The sequence below is a fragment of the Oncorhynchus masou genome, chromosome 23 (assembly GCF_036934945.1).
Source record: "Oncorhynchus masou masou isolate Uvic2021 chromosome 23, UVic_Omas_1.1, whole genome shotgun sequence".
Classification (NCBI taxonomy): domain Eukaryota; kingdom Metazoa; phylum Chordata; class Actinopteri; order Salmoniformes; family Salmonidae; genus Oncorhynchus; species Oncorhynchus masou.
In genome coordinates, this window is record NC_088234.1 from 15160301 (window position 1) to 15182496 (window position 22196).

At 39.5% G+C, this 22196-nt stretch overlaps 1 protein-coding gene across 5 annotated transcripts; it reads left to right on the forward strand.

Annotated features, from left to right (window-relative positions):
- Positions 1 to 1302: 1302 nt before the first annotated feature.
- Positions 1303 to 13162, forward strand: LOC135510389 (butyrophilin subfamily 1 member A1-like). Of its 5 annotated transcripts, XM_064931267.1 has the most exons (14): positions 1303 to 1498; positions 2589 to 2682; positions 3186 to 3215; positions 3310 to 3339; positions 3623 to 3676; positions 3832 to 3858; positions 3998 to 6417; positions 7642 to 7735; positions 9151 to 9177; positions 9272 to 9301; positions 9563 to 9634; positions 10566 to 10604; positions 10712 to 10738; positions 10902 to 13160. In XM_064931267.1, exons 8-14 carry the CDS (start codon positions 7732 to 7734, stop codon positions 11426 to 11428), a joined length of 726 nt encoding a protein of 241 aa, XP_064787339.1. In that variant the 5' UTR covers positions 1303 to 1498; positions 2589 to 2682; positions 3186 to 3215; positions 3310 to 3339; positions 3623 to 3676; positions 3832 to 3858; positions 3998 to 6417; positions 7642 to 7731; the 3' UTR covers positions 11429 to 13160. The 5 variants fall into 5 exon arrangements, 4 of the variants coding, with proteins under 4 accessions (XP_064787339.1, XP_064787342.1, XP_064787340.1 ...); XR_010451114.1 differs by lacking the exon at positions 7642 to 7735 and having other exon boundaries at positions 10902 to 13140; XM_064931270.1 differs by lacking the exon at positions 9563 to 9634 and having other exon boundaries at positions 10902 to 13162.
- Positions 13163 to 22196: the final 9034 nt, after the last annotated feature.

Below are 22196 nucleotides of genomic sequence, written 5' to 3' on the forward strand. Positions count from 1 at the left end.
AAAGAGAGTCGGCCCGAGAATTGAATCCTGTGGCACCCCCATAGAGACTGTCAGAGGTCCAGACAACAGGCCCTCCGATTTGACACACTGAACTATATCAGAGAAGTAGTTGGTAAACCAGGCGAGGCAATCATTTGAGAAACCAAGGCCATCGAGTCTGCCAATAAGAATTTTGTGATTGACAGAAAGCCTTGGCTAGGTCGATGAATACGGCTGCACAGTAATGCCTTTTATCGATGGCGGTTATGATGTCGTTTAGAACCTTGAGCGTGGCTGAGGTGCACCCATGACCAGCTCTGAAACCAGATTGCATAGCGGACTAGGTGGTTGAAGATATCCCTCTAGTGGTGTGGGGGCTGTGCTTTGGCAAAGTGGGTGGGGTTATATCCTTCCTGTTTGGGGGTGTCCTCGGATGGGGCCACAGTGTATCCTGACCCCTCCTGTCTCAGCCTCCAGTATTTATGCTGCAGTAGTTTATGTGTCGGGGGCTGGGGTCAGTTTGTTATATCTGGAGTACTTCTCCTGTCCAATTCGGTGTCCTGTGTGAATCTAAGTGTGCGTTCTCTAATTCTCTCCTTCTCTCTCTCGGAGTACCTGACCTGAACAATTTGAACGGTCATTCAACTCGGAATTCTAACTCGACAACTCAGGCCTTTTTCTAGAGCATGAATATCCAACTTGAAAGTCAATGACGTCATGATTTGACCTCGAGGTCCATGTTGTCTTAGAAGGACAATAAAATACATTGTACCCTTCAGCAGCTCATATCTGTGTGAAGCTAGATTCAGTGTTCTCATCTGCATTAAAACCAAATATAGATCCAGGTTGGATGTGACAGCAGAGATGAGGTGCGCACTATCGACCACATCCCCTGATTTTGAGAAGCTCCAGCGCGACATGCATAAAGCCATCTCATTAGTGCTGGTGAGATACATCATGTCAGACTGATTTGTCACAGCCCCACATTAAAAATATGTGATGGTGAGTTGAGAAGACATTCAGAAACACTGTTAGAATGTTTTTAAATTGACTGCCATAGCCCCAAAATATAAAGTAAAAAAAGGCTGTTAATAGCATGTTTTTTTACATGGTTGGGGTCGCAATTCTTTTCAGATATCATAATGGGGTCGTGGGCCAAAAAAGTTTGGGAACCCCTGGTATATATAATGCTTCCAGTAACTAAACTGGCCATGAGAGAGAGGCAGCTTTCCTATAAAGTACTGTACTGACAAAGTAAATAAGATAATGCTGTCTTGATAAAACCTTGACCCTCCCTGTTTCCCTACGTGATTCTTGCTGGAAGGTTCAACTGACGGGTTATACATTAACCAAAGGAGCTGGGGCATGCTGTCTCATTATCAAATCTTTCTGTTCTCGTAATTATGGCCACTCGCTAGCATTTAGCATTAGTAAGTTGGTAAATGTGTACTTGGTATGAATAATATTTGAGACTATAGTGGTACATATACAACATAACAGGACAGGTTTTGTACACAAGGTAAGTGTCTGAAAGATAATCACCATATGGTCTTGAAATCAATCTTCTTTGATTCACTCAGCGTTATTGTTTTATTACTGGGTCTTAGAACTATTATACTAATGTTTTAAACAATAATCCTTTTGATACGAGGCAACTTGAAATATCTCTAAAACAGAACACATTCATCAGGATAACTATACTGCCTTTCTGAAACGAAATACTCACGTTTAGAACGTAATCCTTTCTTCAAATGTCTCTGGAATTGAACTAGCACAGTAGAAAGTGATGGGTAGTACTTCTTTTACAGTATTTAAATTACACATTTGCTAGGACATGTTAAGGTATCAATGGGTACATTCTGGTACTTACTTCAAATAACTGTACCCAATTGATAACTACCTGATACCAAATGCATTTTACTGCGTGTTCCATTGAGTCCCAAAGTAACAGTTTACTTTAGGTGACCTTATTCAATAAAGCCTTTATAACAGCTATATAACACATTATTACATTTGTCATAAGTAATGTAATGAGTAGTTGTAAATAGTTATGAGTAATGGCATAAGATGTTATAAAACTGTTGTCATATGTGCTTATGTCACCTTTTAATAACAACTGATATTACACAGTCTTCATGACAACTTATTTCATATGTTATTACATGCTACATAAGTGTCTACGTACCAGAATTGATCAAACTCTGTGTCACATTAATATATTAATTGCAATTATGGGTGTCATAAACATGTCATAGGCTGTTATGGAGTGTGCACAGACACTTTAAATAAAGTGACATTCATTTGAGGTGCTATAAAACAGTTATGAATGTACTGGGTTGAGCGTATCACAAAACCATTCAACATCATCCACTTCTTTTGATGGTAACACAATAACAATTCTGCGTTTGAGACTGACCAGAGGCATTGAAAGTTACTTTCACCAATTACAAAAATTAATAATAGATCAAGTTTGCCTTCCTCCCAACTCAAGAACTCAAGAACCATAGTTTTTGTGGAATCATGATTCCTTTACACTTGTCTCTTGGTTTTTGTTAACATTGTGAATCAGGTCTATCAGATGTGAAATAAGGCTGGTCATGTCTTTATAGGTGCCGTGGCTGAGTATTGGAGAAGGACAAGACACAGCGTTGTTCTGGGACTATTTGGCTGTTAGCTATTACCATTTAGCCACCATCACCATGGGTAAAGCTGTCTCAGATATATACTTAAGGGCTGGATTCAATCCATATCGTGGAAGATACACATTCAAATTTAAAAGCAAATTTCCGATTGAGCCGACATACGGTATGCAGCATTTACCGTGAATGCAGTCGCCGCAAATTCTGGAACATTGCAGTTAAATTTCTATCAAGCCATAACGCCGATCCCCAATAATTCTGCAATATGGATTGAATCTAGCCCTCAATCTTTACCCCTAAATGCATTATGTGATATATTGGGGAATATTTGACTGTTAGCTGTTACCATTTAGCCACCATCACCATGGCAATAGCCACCATCACCATGGCAATAGCAACTATCACCATGGGTAGAGCTTGCTCGCGTATACAAACCTAAATCATTACCCTAAATACATGAATTTACACCTGACTACAATATTGATTACAGCTATAGTACATATACCACTGGGTCAAAAACTGTAGTACATATACCACTGGGTCAAAAACTGTTTCCTTCATTTACAGGATGTTTGGAATCAAAAACAGAAGAACAGAGTAAGTTAGTTTTCTTGTCTTTGCCATAAAAATATGGATATTTGTCTTTCAAAAGAAGAAAATGTATTATTCAACACTATATTCCTTTATATAGTACAGAGCCCGGTGGATTCAACAACGAAGGGTCAGCTATTAATCTCTTAATGTAAATATTTTTTGTGGAAATGTTTTACAAAAAGATAGTCATCAGTTGGTATATTTAAATACATGATCTCGGACTCATAAGGATTTAATATGTTGGTGTTTGAAGTTTTAACCTAACATTTGTTAACTAATAAACAACAAAAACATGACATTGATGGAAAGCATAGGATCTGACAAAATATTTCAGAGGAAGAATGTTTATTTAAATTACTTAAGGAGAATTCTATTATTTTGTTGATATGAATGTTATGACTCAACTGCAGACAAAGAAAACCCTTCACAGTCAGAAACTCAGCTCAAACTATCTCCAAAAAAAGGTGAGGAATATTCTACACGAGTTCAGTAATGCATCTCTTTTAAATACAATATAATTTCAGAAAATATTAATATGAAATGTGATACTAATGTAGAGTATATATTAATGTAGAGTATATATTAAAATATATATATATATATATATATATTTCTCCAGATATAAATCAAGCACGCTCACATGAAGGTAATGGGCTCTGCCAACTACCAACTAAATTAAAATACTTACTAAAATAAAATATAACACTAATACTTAAATCACTGAAGGTTAAATTACAATGAAAATAATGAGTGAATAAAATATATTGTTTTCCTATTCTCCACAGTGGATGTTAGTCTGGATGTGGACACAGCTCACCCTAAGCTGAAGATAAATGGGAAATCACTACAGTGGACTAATGAATCACCACAGAGAAACATTGACATTGAGAACTGTTTTAATGAAGAGCCTTTTGTGTTGGGCAAAATGGGCCGTCCTTTGAAGACTTACTGGGAGGTGAATGTGAAGGAGAAGGATGACTGGGTGCTTGGCGTTGCCAAGACAACAGCTAACAGGAAGGGGCCGTTGGCTTTCAGTCCAACTAATGGCTTCTGGGTAATCAGACTTTCCAATGGACAAAGACTTAAAGCCATGGAGGATGAAGAACACGTTCTTGACAAAGGTATTCCAGATAAAGTTGGTATCTATCTAGATTATCAGGAAAGGAAGGTGACTTTCTTTAATGCAGATGACGGTTCACTCATCTACTCATTTATTGATGGACCAAGTTATCAGGATGATGTCCTGCCACTTTTCTCACCTGGGAACAATGATGCAAAACCAATCACAATTTTGCCCTTCACAGCAACATAGAAAAACACAAATGATCGCATTCCCTGTCTGTCAATAGCTTGTCATGGTTTAAAGCTATGCAAAACATTTTTTATTAAGTAATATCCAGAATTGTGGATAACTTTCTATGTTCATTGGCTGTCATGTAATCAGGTATCAACGTTGTGTCCATATTATTTGTTAATATATTAATGCTCTGTCTTTCCGACTTGAAGATTACTGACATTATGATTTGACCTCGTATTTGTCTGAGTTCCCTGTTGTCGTGAAAGCACTATAAAACTCATGGTACCCTTCGCCAGGCCATATCTGTGTGAAGCTTGACTCAATGCTCTCATCTGCTTTAAAACCAAATATCGATCCAGGTTGGATGTGACAGCAGAGATGAGTTGCGCACTGTCGACAACCCCCTCTGACTTTGAGAAGCTCCAACACGACATGCATAAAGCACAACCATCTCATTAGTGCCGGTGAGATAAGACACATCATGTCCAGTGGGGACCCTTTGTTCAGGGCAGGTGGGGCAGAAGCCACGACAGGTGATCCACCACCTATTTTTTGGGGGTCTGTTTTGCATGTTATTTTAATACAGGTAACATATCAGTTTGTAAACAATGTATGTTGTGTTAGTAGCCCATGTGCTTCACCATAATAATTTGCTCCCTTTTCCCCTCATAACTTAGCCTACTGTTCTGACTTAGTGGTGCACATTCAGCCTATAGCCTGTTTTAGAGAAAGGTTACCATCAAATATTGTAAGAGCTTTCATTGTCTGCTTATAGACCACACATATGAATGGGTTGTCAGAGAGAACACTGTAAGAACGGCCCATGTTCTCAATTCTGTCGCAGTACATTTCAAAAGTGCTGAACAAATAGTTATATTGACTACGTCAGTCCGAGCTCGCTCATTAATGTCTTGATCAATGTTATGGATTGCCTCTTATCCGCTCATTGTCCCCTTATGCAATAGTTTGCACATCTCAATTGCAAGAAGACACCACATCTGTTTAGCAAGTCAGCCATATCAGCTATGCTTTTTTAAAAGGCAGTAAATGAGGCTGAATGAACTGTTTCGCTACCAGACAAGGCTCTGCTGATAGCCAGGTGTAGCAGTGGTAAGGTGTTGGGACTGCTGTTGGAACTCTGCTGTTGGGACAGCTTTATGTAGGCCCTAACAGTTGTGTGTGCAGTTTGTCACTGTTATATTGCAATTCATGGATGGTTTATTGTTATGTTGTGTAGTGGCTTTTCTGGCATGCATAAATCAAAAGTAAAAAAATGCCACACCAATATTTACATGCTAAAATTGCCACTGATCATGTCAGTCTAATTTGCAATTCACTGACATAGCCCCACATTAAAAATATGTGGGGGTGAGTTGAGAAAATCAGAAATCAGAAATACTTTTAGAATGTTTTTCAATTGACTGCCACAGCACCAAATAAAAAAAAGTATGAATGGCATTTAAAAAACAAACATTTTTGGGGTTAATTTGAATTGTTTTAGGCGATAATTTTCAAATATCAAAATGGGGTCGTGGGACAAAAAGGTTTGCGGATCACTGGCATTGAGTATATATTTGGCTTGCAGTAACTAAACTGGCCATGGGGAGGGGCAGCTTTCCTATAAAGTACTGTAATGAGGAAGTAAATAAGATACAGAAGTCTTGATAAAACCTTGACCCTCCCTGTTTCCCTACGTGATTCTTGCTGGAAGGTTCAACTGACGGGTTATACATTAACCAAAGGAGCTGGGGCATGCTGTTTCATTATCAAATCTTTCTGTTTTCATAAGTATGGCTACTCAATAGCCTTTAGCATTAGCAATTTGGTAAATGGGAAGTTGGAATGAAAAATATTTGAGACTATAGGTGGTACATATACAACAAAACAGGCCATTCATATATACACAAGGTAAGTGTCTGAAAAAGAATCACCATAGTGTCCTGAAATGAATCTTCCTTGATGCTCTCTCTCTCTCTCTCTCTCTCTCTCTCTCTCTCTCTCTCTCTCTCTCTCTCCCCCCCCCTTCCCCTTGCTGACTAACCATTCAGCGTTATTGTTTTATTACTGTGTCTTTTATCTTTTATACTAGTGGGTTAAGCAATAATCATTTTGACATGAGACAACTTGAAATATCCATGAATGACAAGCCTTCAACATGATAACTGAAGTACTGCCTTTGTAAAACTAACTCATCACTTCTAGAATGTAATCCTTTCTTGAAATGTCTCTGGAATTGAACTAGCACAGTAGGAAGTGATATGGGTAGTACTTTATTCTACGGGTATATAAATTACACATTTGCTAGGACATTACAAGGTATCAGTGGGTACTTTCAGGTACTTACTTCAAATAATTGTACACAATTGGTAACTTTTAGTGCTTGTTCCAATGAGTCCCAAAGGTAACAGTTTACTATAGGTGACCTTATTCATACATTAGTAAAGCCTTTATAACAGCTATATAACACATTATTACATTTGTCATAAGTAATGTAATGTAATGAGTAGTTGTAAATAGTTATGAGTAACGGCATTAGATGTTATAAAACTAGTTATAATGTGTTTTATAGAGAACTGTTCATCCTGCTGACATGTGCTTATGTCACATTTTAATAACAACTGATATTACACAGTCTGCATGACAACGTATTTCATATGTTATTACATGCTACATAAGTGTCTACGTACCAGATGTTATAACAGGGGCGTTATAGAATTGATCAAACTCTGTGTCACATTAATATATTAAATGGAATTATGGGTGTCATAACCATGTCATAGGCTGTTATGGAGTGTGCACAGACACTTTAAATAAAGTGACATTCATGTGAGGTGTTAGTTATAATATGCATAATACCACAGAGTTGAGCGTATCACAAAACCATTCAACATCACCCACTTCTTTTGGTGGTAACACAATAACAATTCTGTGTTTGAGACTGACCAGAGGCATTGCAAGTTACTTTTTCCAATTAAAATATTAAGGAGAGATAAAGTTTGCCTTCCTCTGTACTCAAGACATTTTCCATCGTTTTTGTGGAATCATGATTCCTTTACACTTGTCTCTTGGTTTTTGTTAACATTGTGAATCAGGTCTATCAGATGTGAAATAAGGCTGGTCATGTCTTTATAGGTGCCGTGGCTGAGTATTGGAGAAGGACAAGACACAGCGTTGTTCTGGGACTATTTGGCTGTTAGCTATTACCATTTAGCCACCATCACCATGGGTAAAGCTGTCTCAGATATAGATTTTTTTTTTTTTTTTCACCTTTATTTAACCAGGTAGGCTAGTTGAGAACAAGTTCTCATTTGCAACTGCGACCTGGCCAAGATAAAGCATAGCAGTGTGAACAGACAACACAGAGTTATACATGGAGTAAACAATTAACAAGTCAATAACACAGTAGAAAAAAGGGGAGTCTATATACATTGTGTGCAAAAGGCATGAGGAGGTAGGCGAATAATTACAATTTTGCAGATTAACACTGGAGTGATAAATGATCAGATGGTCATGTACAGGTAGAGATATTTGGTGTGCAAAAGAGCAGAAAGGTAAATAAATAAAAACAGTATGGGGATGAGGTACGTGAAAATGGGTGGGCTATTTACCAATAGACTATGTACAGCTGCAGCGATCGGTTAGCTGCTCAGATAGCAGATGTTTGAAGTTTGTGAGGGAGATAAACGTCTCCAACTTCAGGGATTTTTGCAATTCGTTCCAGTCATAGGCAGCAGAGTACTGGAACGAAAGGCGGCCAAATGAGGTGTTGGCTTTAGGGATGATCAGTGAGATACACCTGCTGGAGCGCGTGCTACGGATGGATGTTGCCATCATGACCAGTGAACTGAGATAAGGCGGAGCTTTACCTAGCATGGACTTGTAGATGACCTGGAGCCAGTGGGTCTGGCGACGAATATGTAGCGAGGGCCAGCCGACTAGAGCATACAAGTCGCAGTGGTGGGTGGTATAAGGTGCTTTAGTGACAAAACGGATGGCACTGTGATAAACTGCATCCAGTTTGCTGAGTAGAATGTTGGAAGCAATTTTGTAGATGACATCGCCGAAGTCGAGGATCGGTAGGATAGTCAGTTTTACTAGGGTAAGTTTGGCGGCGTGAGTGAAGGAGGCTTTGTTGCGGAATTGAAAGTCGACTCTTGATTTGATTTTCGATTGGAGATGTTTGATATGAGTCTGGAAGGAGAGTTAAGGGCTGTATTAAATCTGTATTGTGAAAGATCCCCCGTTCAAATGTAAAAGCAATTTTCCGATTGAGCCGACATACGGTATGCAGCATTTACCGTTAATGCAGTCTCCGCAAATTCTTGAACATTGCCTTTAAAATTCAATCGAGCTATAACGTGGATCTGCAAAACTTCTGCGATATGGATTGAATCCAGCCCTCAATCATTAGCCCTAAATACATGATGTGATGTATTGGGGAATATTTGACTGTTAGCTGTTACCGTTTAGCCACCATCTCCATGGCAATAGCCACCATCACCATGGTAAAGTTGCTTGCATATACAAACCTAAATCATTACCCTAAATACATGAATTTACCCCTGACTACCATATTCATTACAACTATAGTACATATACCACTGGATCAAAATAAGACACAACTCTTTCTTTCTTTTACAGGATGTTGTGGCTCAAAAACAGAACAGAGTAAGTTTGTTTTCTTGTCCTTTCCATAAAAATATTTATATTTGTCTTTCAAAAGAAGAAAATGTATTATTAAATTACATGTTACTTTATACAGTAGAGAGCACCGTGGATTCAACAAATAAGGGTAAGCTTTTAATCTATTCATTTCAATACTTTTAGTGGATACTTATTACAAAAGAAGACAGTCATGAGTTGGTATATTTAAATACATTATCTCTGACTCTTCAGCACTTAATTTTTTAGTGTTTGATGTTATAAATAGTGGAGGAAATGTTTGTGTGGGGTGGGGGGTGGGTTTTGGAGCATGTGCAGTTATAGGGTCTGGCAAAATAGTTCAGATGAAGAGTGTTAATTTACATGATTCTATTGTTTTGGTGATATGAAGGTTATGACTCAACTGCAGAGCAAGAAAACCCTTTACAGACAGATACTCATGTCAAACTATCTCCTAAGAAAGGTGAGAAATATTGTACATTAATACAGAGGATGCTGTATAACTTCTGGTTAAGCACCAACTTTGCACCAATTTACACAATATTAAGTCAGTATCACGCCTTGACCTTAGATATCTCTGTTTTCTTTATATTTTGGTTAGGTCAGGGCGTGACTAGGGTGGGTACACTAGGTTTTGTATTGTCTAGGGTTTTTTGGTATGTCTAGGGTTTTGTAGGTCTAGGTGATTTGTATGTCTATGGTGGCCTGATATGGTTCCCAATCAGAGGCAGTTGTTTATTGTTGTCTCTGATTGGGGATCATATTTAGGTAGCCATTTCCCTTTGGTGTTTGTGGGATTTTGTCTGTGTAGTTGCCTGTCAACACTCGTTATATATACAGTGCCTTGCGAAAGTATTCGGCCCCCTTGAACTTTGCGACCTTTTGCCACATTTCAGGCTTCAAACATAAAGATATAAAACTGTATTTTTTTGTGAAGAATCAACAACAAGTGGGACACAATCATGAAGTGGAACGACATTTATTGGAAATTTCAAACTTTTTTAACAAATCAAAAACTGAAAAATTGGGCGTGCAAAATTATTCAGCCCTTTTACTTTCAGTGCAGCAAACTCTCTCCAGAAGTTCAGTGAGGATCTCTGAATGATCCAATGTTGACCTAAATGACGAATGATGATAAGTACAATCCACCTGTGTGTAATCAAGTCTCCATATAATACTTTCGCAAGGCACTGTAGCTTCACGGTTCGTTTTGTTATTTTGTTAGTTTGTTCAGTGTTCATTCTTTAAATAAATAAGAATGTACGCAACCCACACTGCGCCTTGGTCCGATAACGAACGTGACAGTCAGTATATTTTTGTTAGTTACACATTATCTTTCCCAGTTATTAGCTTTGTGTTCCATACCTCATTCTGGTTTATCATTGCAATTGTAGATGCATCAGCAAGATCCATCAAGAAGACTGCAAAGTTGGGTAATGCGTCTCTTTTAAAAAACAATATAATTTCAGATAATATTCATCTGATATGTGAGACATTGAATTTCTCATTGCTATTCTTTTTTAAATGTATTTTTTTCCAGATATAAATCAAGCACGCTCACATGAAGGTAATGGGCTGTGACAACAGAATCTGTTTTCCAACTCAATTAAAATACCTAATAAAATAAAATACTTTCTCTGTCCTATATAACTAAGCTTTAAATCACTGAAGATGAAATTACAATGAAAATAATGAGTGAATAAAATATATTGTTTTCCTATTCTCCACAGTGGATGTTAGTCTGGATGTGGACACAGCTCACCCTAAGCTGAAGATACATGGGAAATCACTACAGTGGACTAATGAATCACCACAGAGAAACATTAACATTGAGAAGTGTTTTGATGAAGAGCCTTTTGTGTTGGGCAATATGGGCCGCGCACGGAAGAGTTACTGGGAGGTGAATGTGAAGGAGAAGGATGACTGGGTGCTTGGCGTTGCCAAGGCAACGGCTCACAGGAAGGGGCCGCTGGTTTTCAGACCAACAGGTGGCTTCTGGGTAATCAGACTTTCCAATGGGCAAAGACTTAAAGCAATGGAGGATGAAGAACACATTCTTGAGAAAGGTATTCCAGATAAAGTTGGTATCTATCTAGATTATCAGGAAAGGAAGGTGACTTTCTTTAATGCAGATGACGGTTCACTCATCTACTCATTTATTGATGGACCAAGTTATCAGGATGATGTCCTGCCACTTTTCTCACCCTGGAACAACGATGCAAAACCAATTGCAATTTTGTCCATCACAGCAACATAGAAAAACACAATTGATCATATTCCCTGTCTGTCAATAGCTTGTCATGGTATCAAGCTATGTTAATATTTTTGATTAAGTAATTTGTATGATCCTTTGCTGTCATCTAACCAGGCATCTACGTTGTGTTCCATTATTTGTATTAATATATTAGTCGTTCATTATTTCAATAGATTTTTGTGTATGAAATTAAACAATCATTTTGTTTTAAAATATTAAATGTTGATTTGTGAAAAATACAAGATCTTATTTGGTATCTGGATGTAGATCTATTGATGACCAGGATTGAGAAAAACAACGACCTTCTATTGGCTTGTATGTAGTTGTTTTGACAACTTTGGTAATCATCCATCACGTAAAACTTTGCTTATATTTACAATGACCAGGCATGAGAGCTGGATTGCCAGAGTTTTGACACAATATATTGACCCTGTAAAGCCTGAAGTTAGTTGTTCAGTGTAACATCTAGGTGGACCGTCTTTTCATTACAGACATTTCTAACATGCTAGTTCAATTAGTGTGTGATATAAAGTGATTCTATGATTTGTTTTTAAAAGAACTATGACTGTATGATATGAACATGAAAAAACACCAATATGACAAATGAGTTTGACAAAACTGAATACATTAGTCCATACATCTCTGTAACAAGGGATATTTACTAACTTTACAGTATTGAGTATATATAGAATCAATATAGAGATTTTAGTAGAGTTTTACAGTTACATCTAAAACATTAGAAAACATTAGACAAAAAAAAGGGCAAAACATTCCATCTCACATCGCTCGGGATAATTTTCTGTGAAATAAAATAAGTAAAAGATTGAAGTAACTCAATCTTGACAGTTGATAATTACTAAAGCTAAATAAATACTCAAACAATGGAAGATAATCCGCCTTGCACTCTACCCATCAGTTATTTTCCCCATGGTTAAATAAAACCACATATTGTTTTGTGTTTTTTAAGAGTACTAATAAAACCACAGAGTTTGGGGGTATTAGAGTACCAATAAAACCACAGAGTTTGGGGGTATTAGAGTACTAATTAAACCACAGAGCGTGGGGGTATTAGAGTACTAATTAGACCACAGATAGTTTGGGGGTATTAGAGTACTAATAAAACCACAGAGAGTTTGGGGGTTTTAGAGTAACTAATAAAACCACAGAGAGTTTGGGGGTTTTAGAGTAACTAATAAAGTCACACACACATGCAGTTGTAACAAAAGACTGAACAAACAATGCTATGGCCTTGCCTATCAACTGCAATCTTTTACAGGTTCACTTCTCAGCATGAGGAGTGTATCGCTTGTCAGATGGGTGAGATATTGAGTTCCTCTTTGCAACCTAACAATGGGCCAAAGAATGGATAGAGTTTCTTAGTAAATGTAAAAGTGAAAGAGTGGATGTGGCATTTCTTCTCAACATTGAAAAATACTATCCACTAACACTCCCAGCTTCAGAGATTTCAGTTCAGCGGGAAGTACAGTAGGAGACTGATTTCAATACTTTGTTTTCCAAACGTATGCTCCAGTAGCTATTCTCTGGAATCATTTGGATGTTTGAACCTTTGTTCTCTGGATCCTGTGACTCAAACACTGTACTGAGTCTTCTCTCCCATGTAAATGTTTTGTTTGTAATGTTTTGTCTGCTGAGAGAGATGTCCTCACATAAACGCTTGGTTTGCTTTCGCTGTAAAGCTTTTTTGAAATCTGATATGCCAAGTGGATTAACAACAAGCTAAGCTGTGTTTTGGTATATTGCACTTGTGATTTCATGAAAATTAAATATTTTTAGTAATTTAATTTGAATTTGGCGCTCTGCAATTCGTGGATGTTGACGAAAAAGATCCCGCTAACGGGATGGGTGCACCAAGAAATTTTAATTAACTAGGCAAGTCAGTTATTTACAATGACAGTGAGTCTGGGGTGTGCAGTGCACGGGTTGAGAGTCACATCTGCTGTAAGTAAGTACATATTTCATTGTTCAATGCAGTTGCAACACTTTTATTGTGTGTGCGTGAGTATGTGTGTACGTGAATCTTAACCACCTCAGGTTGATGTCTGCGCCACCGTGAAAATCTAATCAGCATAATAAAACAATCCCCATGAAAATCTGTCAGATTAAGGTAGAGATATGGTCAAATTGATGCAATGAAAGAACAACTAAAGGACACCAATAGAAGAAGAGACTTGCTTGGGCCAAGAAACATGAGCAAGCTGTAGGCTTTCTTGTCATTGTTGATGATCAGACCTACTGTTGTCTGCAAACCTGATGATTGAGTTGGAGGCGTGTGTGGCCACCCAGTCATGGGTGAAGAGGTAGTTCAGGAGGGGGCTGAGCACACATCACTGTGGGGCCCCAGTGTCGAGGATCAGCGAAGTGGAGGTGTTTTTTCATTATTATATGGCAGTATCTTTTTACTGACACAACCTTGTCTTGTGTAACTTATTCATGAATCTGAGCATACAGATTCATGAGCCTTTTATGTGCGACCACAGTATGTGACCTGTGTTTACGATTGGCAGACATTTAGCAGTGTGGGAAGGGCACGGAGGAACTACCTTGATCTACACAAACAAACTAAATTACTTTTTACATCTCTGTTCCCTGAGTTTCTGCACATCTGCTAACACACATATACACTGCTCAAAAAAATAAAGGGAACACTAAAATAACACATCCTAGATCTGAATGAATGAAATATTCTTATTAAATACTTTTTTCTTTACATAGTTGAATGTGCTGACAATACAATCAAACACAAATGATCAATGGAAATCAAATTTATCAACCCATGGAGGTCTGGATATGGAGTCACACTCAAAATTAAAGTAGAAAATCACACTACAGGCTGATCCAACTTTGATGTAATGTCCTTAAAACAAGTCAAAATTAGGCTCAGTAGTGTGTGTGGCCTCCACGTGTCTGTATGACCTCCCTACAACGCCTGGGCATGCTCCTGATGAGGTGGCGGATGGTCTCCTGAGGGATCTCCTCCCAGATCTGGACTAAAGCATCTGCCAATTCCTGGACAGTCTGTGGTGCAACGTGGTGTTGGTGGATGGAGCGAGACATGATGTCCCAGATGTGCTCAATTGGATTCAGGTCTGGGGAACGGGCGGGCCAGTCCATAGCATCAATGCCTTCCTCTTGCAGGAACTGCTGACACACTCCAGCCACATGAGGTCTAGCATTGTTTTGCATTAGGAGGAAACCAGGGCCAACCGCACCAACATATGGTCTCACAAGGGGTCTGAGGATCTCATCTCGGTACCTAATGGCAGTCAGGCTACCTCTGGCGAGCACATGGAGGGCTGTGCGGCCCCCCAAAGAAATGCCACCCCACACCATGACTGACTGCGTCCCAAATCTCTGCAGAGTGCACTACTTTTAGCCAGAGCCCTATCAAATAGTGCACTAAATAGGGAATAGCATGTCATTTCAGATGCAGCCCTAGTAAAGCCATAGGTTGGGTCTACATGTATCTTACATACAGGACTGAATGCAGCTACATATGATGACCACTGTGACATCAAACCACTGTACCATAAAACAACTATTTTAATATCTGACAAGGTTGGATGTATCAGTCCCTGCATGGTAAATATGAATTGATAACGTGAATGACAGACGTGCTAATAATCCCGAACATGCCAATAATAACAGTAATGATGAATAGCATCATTTTTCCAATGAAGCAAATGCGTAGGATGTGTGGCTAGTAAATGCATTAGTCCTCGTCGTTGTTTAAAAAGGTTGATATTGGGGTTGCCTGTTTTGCATGGTATTTTGGCAGTAGTACATGTCATATATCAAACAATGTAAAAAAAAATCTAAGTCATTGTGTTAATAAAGCCTCATACAAACATGGTCTCTTTTTTGCTTTCTTGAGTAAAGTAGAACTTGAAAATTCAAGCACCTTGGGTGCTGCATCAAACTTTGTCATCAAATCTGTCAATCTCTGGATTTATGGTGCTTCCAAGACGTCTGGGAACTCTGAAAAAAACAATGTCGAATTCCGAGTTGGATTCACGTTCAAAATGTATATTCCCAGTCAGAGCTTGTTTTTCCCAAGTTCCTAGTTGTGTTGAACTCACTGAAGTCTGATTTCCCAGTTTTGAGTTAACAGTTGTTTTGAGCGCGGCAGAAATCCTGATGGATTGACAGCATGGCCAATGTTGAATGTTTATCATTTTAAGCTGGAAAAGAGACCTTTAAACACAGAATTGGGACTGTACACCTACTCCACTGAATAGCAGGCTAGTGATTGCTTTGCATTGCTTGTAGTTAGTCACTGATTCCTTCCAAACCACTTATTGTTGATTTTGCGATTTCCAACTTTTTTGTGATGTTTATGTCCAATGGTCGATGAGCACAATACGTTTTATCCGTAATTTCTCTTTATATTTTCTCTTCATATGACAAGGATTAAAAACAATTTGCCAGTAGATTGTTGACTTGATTCATGATGATGACTGCCAGCTAAGATGTTGAAGGTATGATGTCCAATCAAAGCTACTGTAGATAAAATGTTATCTGAATTAATTTTACCTATACACGTTAACCCACGAAGGATTGCTGTGCCACCTTCCTGTTCAAGTGAGCACAGCACAACAAAGTGAGTCCAAAAATGTATTGCATGCTGCTGCATAAATTATGTAATATGGCAGGGAGATATGTCACATACACATGGTTAGCAGATGTTAATGCGAGTGTAGCGAAATGCTTGTGCTTCTAGTTCCAACAATGCAGTAATATCCAACGAGTAGTCCAACCTAACAATTTCACAACCACTACCTTATACACACAAGTGTAAAGGGATGAGGGATATATACATAAAATATATGAATGAGTGATGGTACAGAACGGCATAGGCAAGATGCAGTAGATGGTATCGAGTACAGTATATACATATGAGATGAGTAATGTAGGGTATGTAAACATTATATTAAGTGGCATTGTTTAAACTGGCTAGTGATACATTTTTTACATCAATTTTTCGATTATTAAAGTGTCTGGAGTTGAGTCAGTATGTTGGCAGCAGCCACTCACTGTTTTTCAGTCTCTTGGTCCCTGCTTTGATGCACCTGTACTGACCTCGCCTTCTGGATGATAGCGGGGTGAACAGGCAGGGGCTCGGGTGGTTGTAGTCCTTGATGATCTTTATGGTCTTCCTGTGACATCGGGTGGTGTAGGTGTCCTGGAGGGCAGGTAGTTTGCACCCGGTGATGCGTTGTCTAGACCTCACTACCGTCTGGAGAGCCTTACAGTTGTGGGAGGAGCAGTTGCCGTACCAGGCAGGGATACAGCCCGACAGGATGCTCTCGATTGTGCATCTGTAAAAGTTTGTGAGTGCTTTTGGTGAAGTCCACAATCATCTCCTTTGTTTTGTTGACGTTGAGTGTGAGGTTATTTTCGTGACACCACACTCAGAGGACCCTCACCTCCTCCCTGTAGGCCATCTCATCGTTGTTGGTAATCAAGCCTACCACTGTAGTGTCGTCTGCAAACTTGATGATTGAGTTGGAGGCGTGCATGGCCATGCAGTCGTTGGTGAACAGGGAGTACAGGAGAGGGCTTAGAACGCACCCTTGTGGGGCCCCAGTATTGAGGATCAGCGGGGAGGAGATGTTGTTACCTACCCTCACCACCTGGGGCGGCCCGTCAGGAAGTCCAGTACCCAGTTGCACAGGGCGGGGTCGAGACCCAGGGTCTCGAGCTTGATGACGAGTTTGGAGAGTACTATGGTGTTAAATGCTGAGCTGTAGTCGATGAACAGCAATCTCACATAGGTATTTCTCTTGTCCAGATGGTCTAGGGCAGTGTGCAGTGTGATTGCGATTGCGTCTGTGGATCTATTGGGGCGGTAAGCAAATTGGAGTGGGTCTAGGGTGTCAGGTAGGGTGGAGGTGATATGGTCCTTGATTAGTCTCTCAAAGCACTTCATGATGACGGAAGTGAGTGCTACGGGGCGATAGTAATTTAGCTCAGTTACCTTAGCTTTCATGGGAACAGGAACAATGGTGGCCCTCTTGAAGCATGTGGGAACAGCAGACTGGGATAAGGATTGATTGAATATGTCCGTAAACACACTAGCCAGCTCGTCTCCGCATGCTCTGAGGACGCGGCTAGGGATACTGTCAGGGCTTGCAGCCTTGCGAAGCTTTACATGTTGAAATGTTTTACTCACATCCTCTACAGTGAAGAAGAGTCTGTAGGTTTTGGTAGTGGGCCGTGTCAGTGGCGCTGTATTGTCCTCAAAGCGAGCAAATGATTTGTTTAGTCTGTCTGGGAGCAAGAGATCCTAGTCCATGACGGGGCTGGTTTTCTTTTTGTAATCCATGATTGACTGTAGACCCTGCCACATACGTCTTGTGTCTGAGCCGTTGAATTGCGACTCTACTTTGTCTCTATACTGACACTTAGTTTGTTTGATTTTTTATTTTCATTTTTTTATTTCACCTTTATTTAACCAGGTAGGCTAGTTGAGAACAAGTTCTCATTTACAACTGCGACCTGGCCAAGATAAAGTGGAGGGAATAACTACACTGTTTGTATTCGGTCATGTTTCCGGTCACCTTGCGCTGGTTAAAAGCAGTGGTTCGCGCTTTCAGTTTTGTGCGAATGCTTCCATAAATCCACGGATTCTGGTTTGGGAATGTTTTAATAGTTGCTATGGGAAGGACATCGCCGAAGCTGGAAGCAACAAAATGGAGTTGCGGTCAGCTTTTCTGAAAGGAGGGCGGGGGAGGGCCTTATATGCATTGCAGAAGTTAGAATAACAATGATCCAGAGTTTTCCCAGCCCTGGTATGACATATCAAAATATGCTGATAGAATTTAGGGAGTCTTGTTTCAGATTAGCCTTGTTAAAATCCCCAGCTACAATGAATGCAGCCTCAGGATATGTGGTTTCCAGTTTACATCGAGTCAAATTAAGTTTGTTCAGGGCCATCGATGTGTCTGCTTGGGGGGGAATATATGTGGCTGTGATTATAATCGAAGAGAATTCTCTTGGTAGATAATGCGGTCGACATTTGATTGTGAGGAATTCTAAGTCAGGTGAACAGAAGGACTTGAGTTCCTGTATGTTGCTATGATCACACCACGTCTCGTTAATCATAAGGCATACCCCCCCGCCCATTTTCTTACCAGAAAGATGCTTGTTTCTGTCGGCGCAATGCGCAAAGAAATGAGCTGGCTGTACCGACTCCGATAGCGTGTCTCAACTGAGCCATGTTTCCGTGAAGCAAAGAATGTTACAGTCTCTTATGTCTCTCTGGAATGCTACCCTTGCTTGAATTTCATCAACCTTGTTGTCAAGAGACTGGACATTGGCGAGTAGTATGCTCGGGAGTGGTGCGCAATGTGCCCGTCTACGGTGCCTGACCAGAAGACCGCTCCGTCTACCCCTTTTACGGCATTGTTGTTTTGGTTTGCCGGCTGGGATCCGATCCATTGTCCTGGGTGGTGGGCAAAACAGAGGATCCGCTTCGGGAAAGTCTGCTGCTTGTAGCCCATGTGCCTCACCCCAATAATTTGGTCCCTTTCCCATTCATACGTTAGCCTACTGTTCTGACTTGGTGGTGCACATGTAGCCTATAGCCTGTTTTAGAGAAATGTCATCATATAATATTGTAAGAGCTTTCATTGTCTGCTTATATGCCCCCTTTTTTTATCCTACGGTTCTGACTCGGTGTACAGGGAGAACACTGTAAGACCGGCCCACGTTCTGAATTCTGTAGATGTACATTTCAAAAGTGCTGAACAAATAGTTATGTTGACTATGTCCATCCTAGCTTGCTCATTAATATCTTAATCAAAATAACGGACTGCGTCTTATCGGCTTGTCATCCCATTGTGCCATAGTTTGTACATCTCAATTGTGAGTAGAAACCAGGAAAGTCAGTTTAAGCAAGTCAGCAATTCAGCTTTGTTGTTTTAAAAGGCAGTAAATGAGGCTGAATTAACTGTTTCACTGCCAGACAAGGCTCTGCTGATAGCCAGGTGTAACAGTGGTAAGGTTTTGGGACTGCAGTTGGGACTCTGCTGTTGGGACAGCTTTATGTAGGCCCTAACAGTTGTGTGTGCAGTTTGTCACTGTTATAGTGCAATTTATGTATTGTTTAGTGTTGTGTAGTGACTTTGATAGCATGCAACCCCTAAAATCACCACTGGTCTCTTCATTACTACAGTGTGGTGAAAATCCTTGCCCCCTTTCAAATTTTTTACCTGAATGTTATCAGCTCTTCAACCAAAATCTAATATTAGAAAAAGGGAAACTATGTGAACAAGTTACACAACAATGATATACATATTTCATGTATTTCATAAACAAAGTTATGCAACACCCCTTTGCCCCTGTGTGAAAAAGTAATTGCCCCCTTACACTCAATAACTGGTTGTGCCACCTTTAGCAACAATAACTCCAACCAAAAGCTTCCTGTAGTTGATCAGTCTCTCATGTTACTCATGTTACTGTAGAGGAATGTTGGCCCATTCTTCCATGCAGAACTGCTTTACATTTGTGGGTTTTCAGGAATGAACTGCTTATTTCAAGTCTTGCAACATCTCAATTGTGATTAGGTCTGAACTTTGACGAGGCCATTCCAAAGAACAAATGTGTTGCTTTTTAGCCATTTTCGCGTAGACTTGATTGTGTTTTCGGATCATTGTCTGACATTCTCTTGTGGAATTATCTGATACATAGCAGAAATCATGCTTTCTTCGAAGGAGGCTGCGAATTTTCGCAGCTTTTTGTTAAAAATCGTGCAAAATGTCAACGTCCTGCTAGTCATGCCAGGAATATAGTATATGCATATGATTAGTATGTGTAGATAGAAAACACTCTGAAGTTTATAAAACTGGTTACAACATGTCTGTGACTATAACAGAACGTGTGTAGGAGGAAAAATCCCAAGGAAAACTGTTCACAAAAAAACACAAAAAAATATCAATCCGCTGGTCTCTGTATTGTCTATGCAAGGAAAAATAGATAGCGTCCGGTTTACAGTTCCTACAGCTTCCGCACGATGTCGCCAGTGTTGGGAATTGTGTTGAAGTTAATCCTTGGTCAAATGAGAGATAGGCACTTCCTGTCGTCGAGTATACCGGAGGAAGTTATGAAAGGGAGAATATGGACGATGATTTCAAGACTTGCTGCTACTGAATACAGATCGCCCCATGATCAATTTGATCGTGCCAACAAAGAAGCTCGTGCCAACAAAGAAGGAGTGCCAACAAAGAAGCTCGTCAAAGGTAATGAATGTTTTATATTTTATTTCTGCGTTTTGTGTAGCGCCGGCTACGCTAATTATTTTGTTTACGTCCCCTTTGTCTATTTCGTGGGGTTGCATGCTATCAGATAATAGCTTCTCATGCTTTCGCCGAAAAGCATTTTAAAAATCTGACACGTTGGCTAGATTCACAACGAGTGTAGCTTTAATTGAGTACCCTGCATGTGTGTTTTAATGAAAGTTTGAGTTGTATCGAGTACTATTAGTTGGCGCTCTGGAATTTCCTCTGATTTTGATCCCTGTACAGGGACCGCAGCCATAGGAGGTCATAGCAAGTCATAGCAAGTCATCCAGGTACTGAGGCAGTAAAGCATCCCCAAACCACACTATCACCACCATGTTTAACCATTGGTATAAGGTTCTTCCTGTGGAATGCAGTGTATGGTTTTTGCCATGCATAATGGAACCCATCTTGTCCAAAAAGTTATACTTTTGAGTTTCACCACAAGAATGAAAGGTGATCTAGTCCTCTCTATCTCTTTCATGTGTCTCTCTCCCCTTCTCTCTGAATTTTGAATTTTAATTTTCTTACCTAAGTCCCAAAGGCCAAAGTACCCTCACACCCACACACACACACGTCAGCTTGTACATGACCCTCTCTCTAAAGATCATTCCCAAACATCCATGTCACAGAAGAGGAGGGAGTTTTCTGTTTGTTCAAACAGAATGACAGCCTGAGGTGGTTCAACTCTGTCTAGCTGTTTGGGGTGGGTGTAATAAATATCCGAAATAAGGTTTTTGGTGCTATTTTCACAAGTATGTGGCGATTTTGTTTAAACTCTAAGTACAAAACTGATAACACTTGTAATGCCCCCTATCTTATGTTCATAACCTTTTATTGTACATTAATTGAGGTTTCACACATCTTTCACCCCTGAGTCATTCATGCAAAATCTGTTTTCTATGAAATACAATGAAACCATTTAGTTAAGTCACCAATACATCAGATAATGACAGTCTCACCATTTAATCATTTTAACTACCATTATGTCAAACAGCAAAGAATACAAGATACATATGCAAACATTGCTATTTTTGAAGTGCTGAATAGAACAAATAGTAAATATACTTTTCCATGCAGTATTTGATGAATACAACTTAACACGCACAATTTTGTATCCAATGGCAGGTTATGAGGACATTGAGAAATGTGTCAGTCTTACAGTTCCATTATCCTAATACAATACATACTTAGGACAAATCATCATAAATATGGGTATTGTAAAGCAGTTGGCTACTGTAAAAACATAACATGGTGTTGTATGCCATTTCCGCCCCATGCAACATTGTACAAGATCATTCTGATAATGAGTGGAATGTTGTTCTATATAAACCAGGTATTTCAGCAGTGCATTGTACACTACACAATAATGGTAGCACAGAGTGAGTCTTTCCACTTTGTCCTATTGAAGCACACTGGCTGATGGAGAATGATGTAGTATTTACAGCCACATCCAACTATCATTCAGTTTTACC

Bases quoted from the DNA above. Each gene is read 5' to 3' on its own strand.
- LOC135510389 (XM_064931267.1), top strand. The intron at 9,635-10,565 runs GTGAGAAATATT...TTGCAATTGTAG, and splicing joins CAAACTATCTCCTAAGAAAG to ATGCATCAGCAAGATCCATC. The intron at 10,605-10,711 runs GTAATGCGTCTC...ATTTTTTTCCAG, and splicing joins CAAGAAGACTGCAAAGTTGG to ATATAAATCAAGCACGCTCA.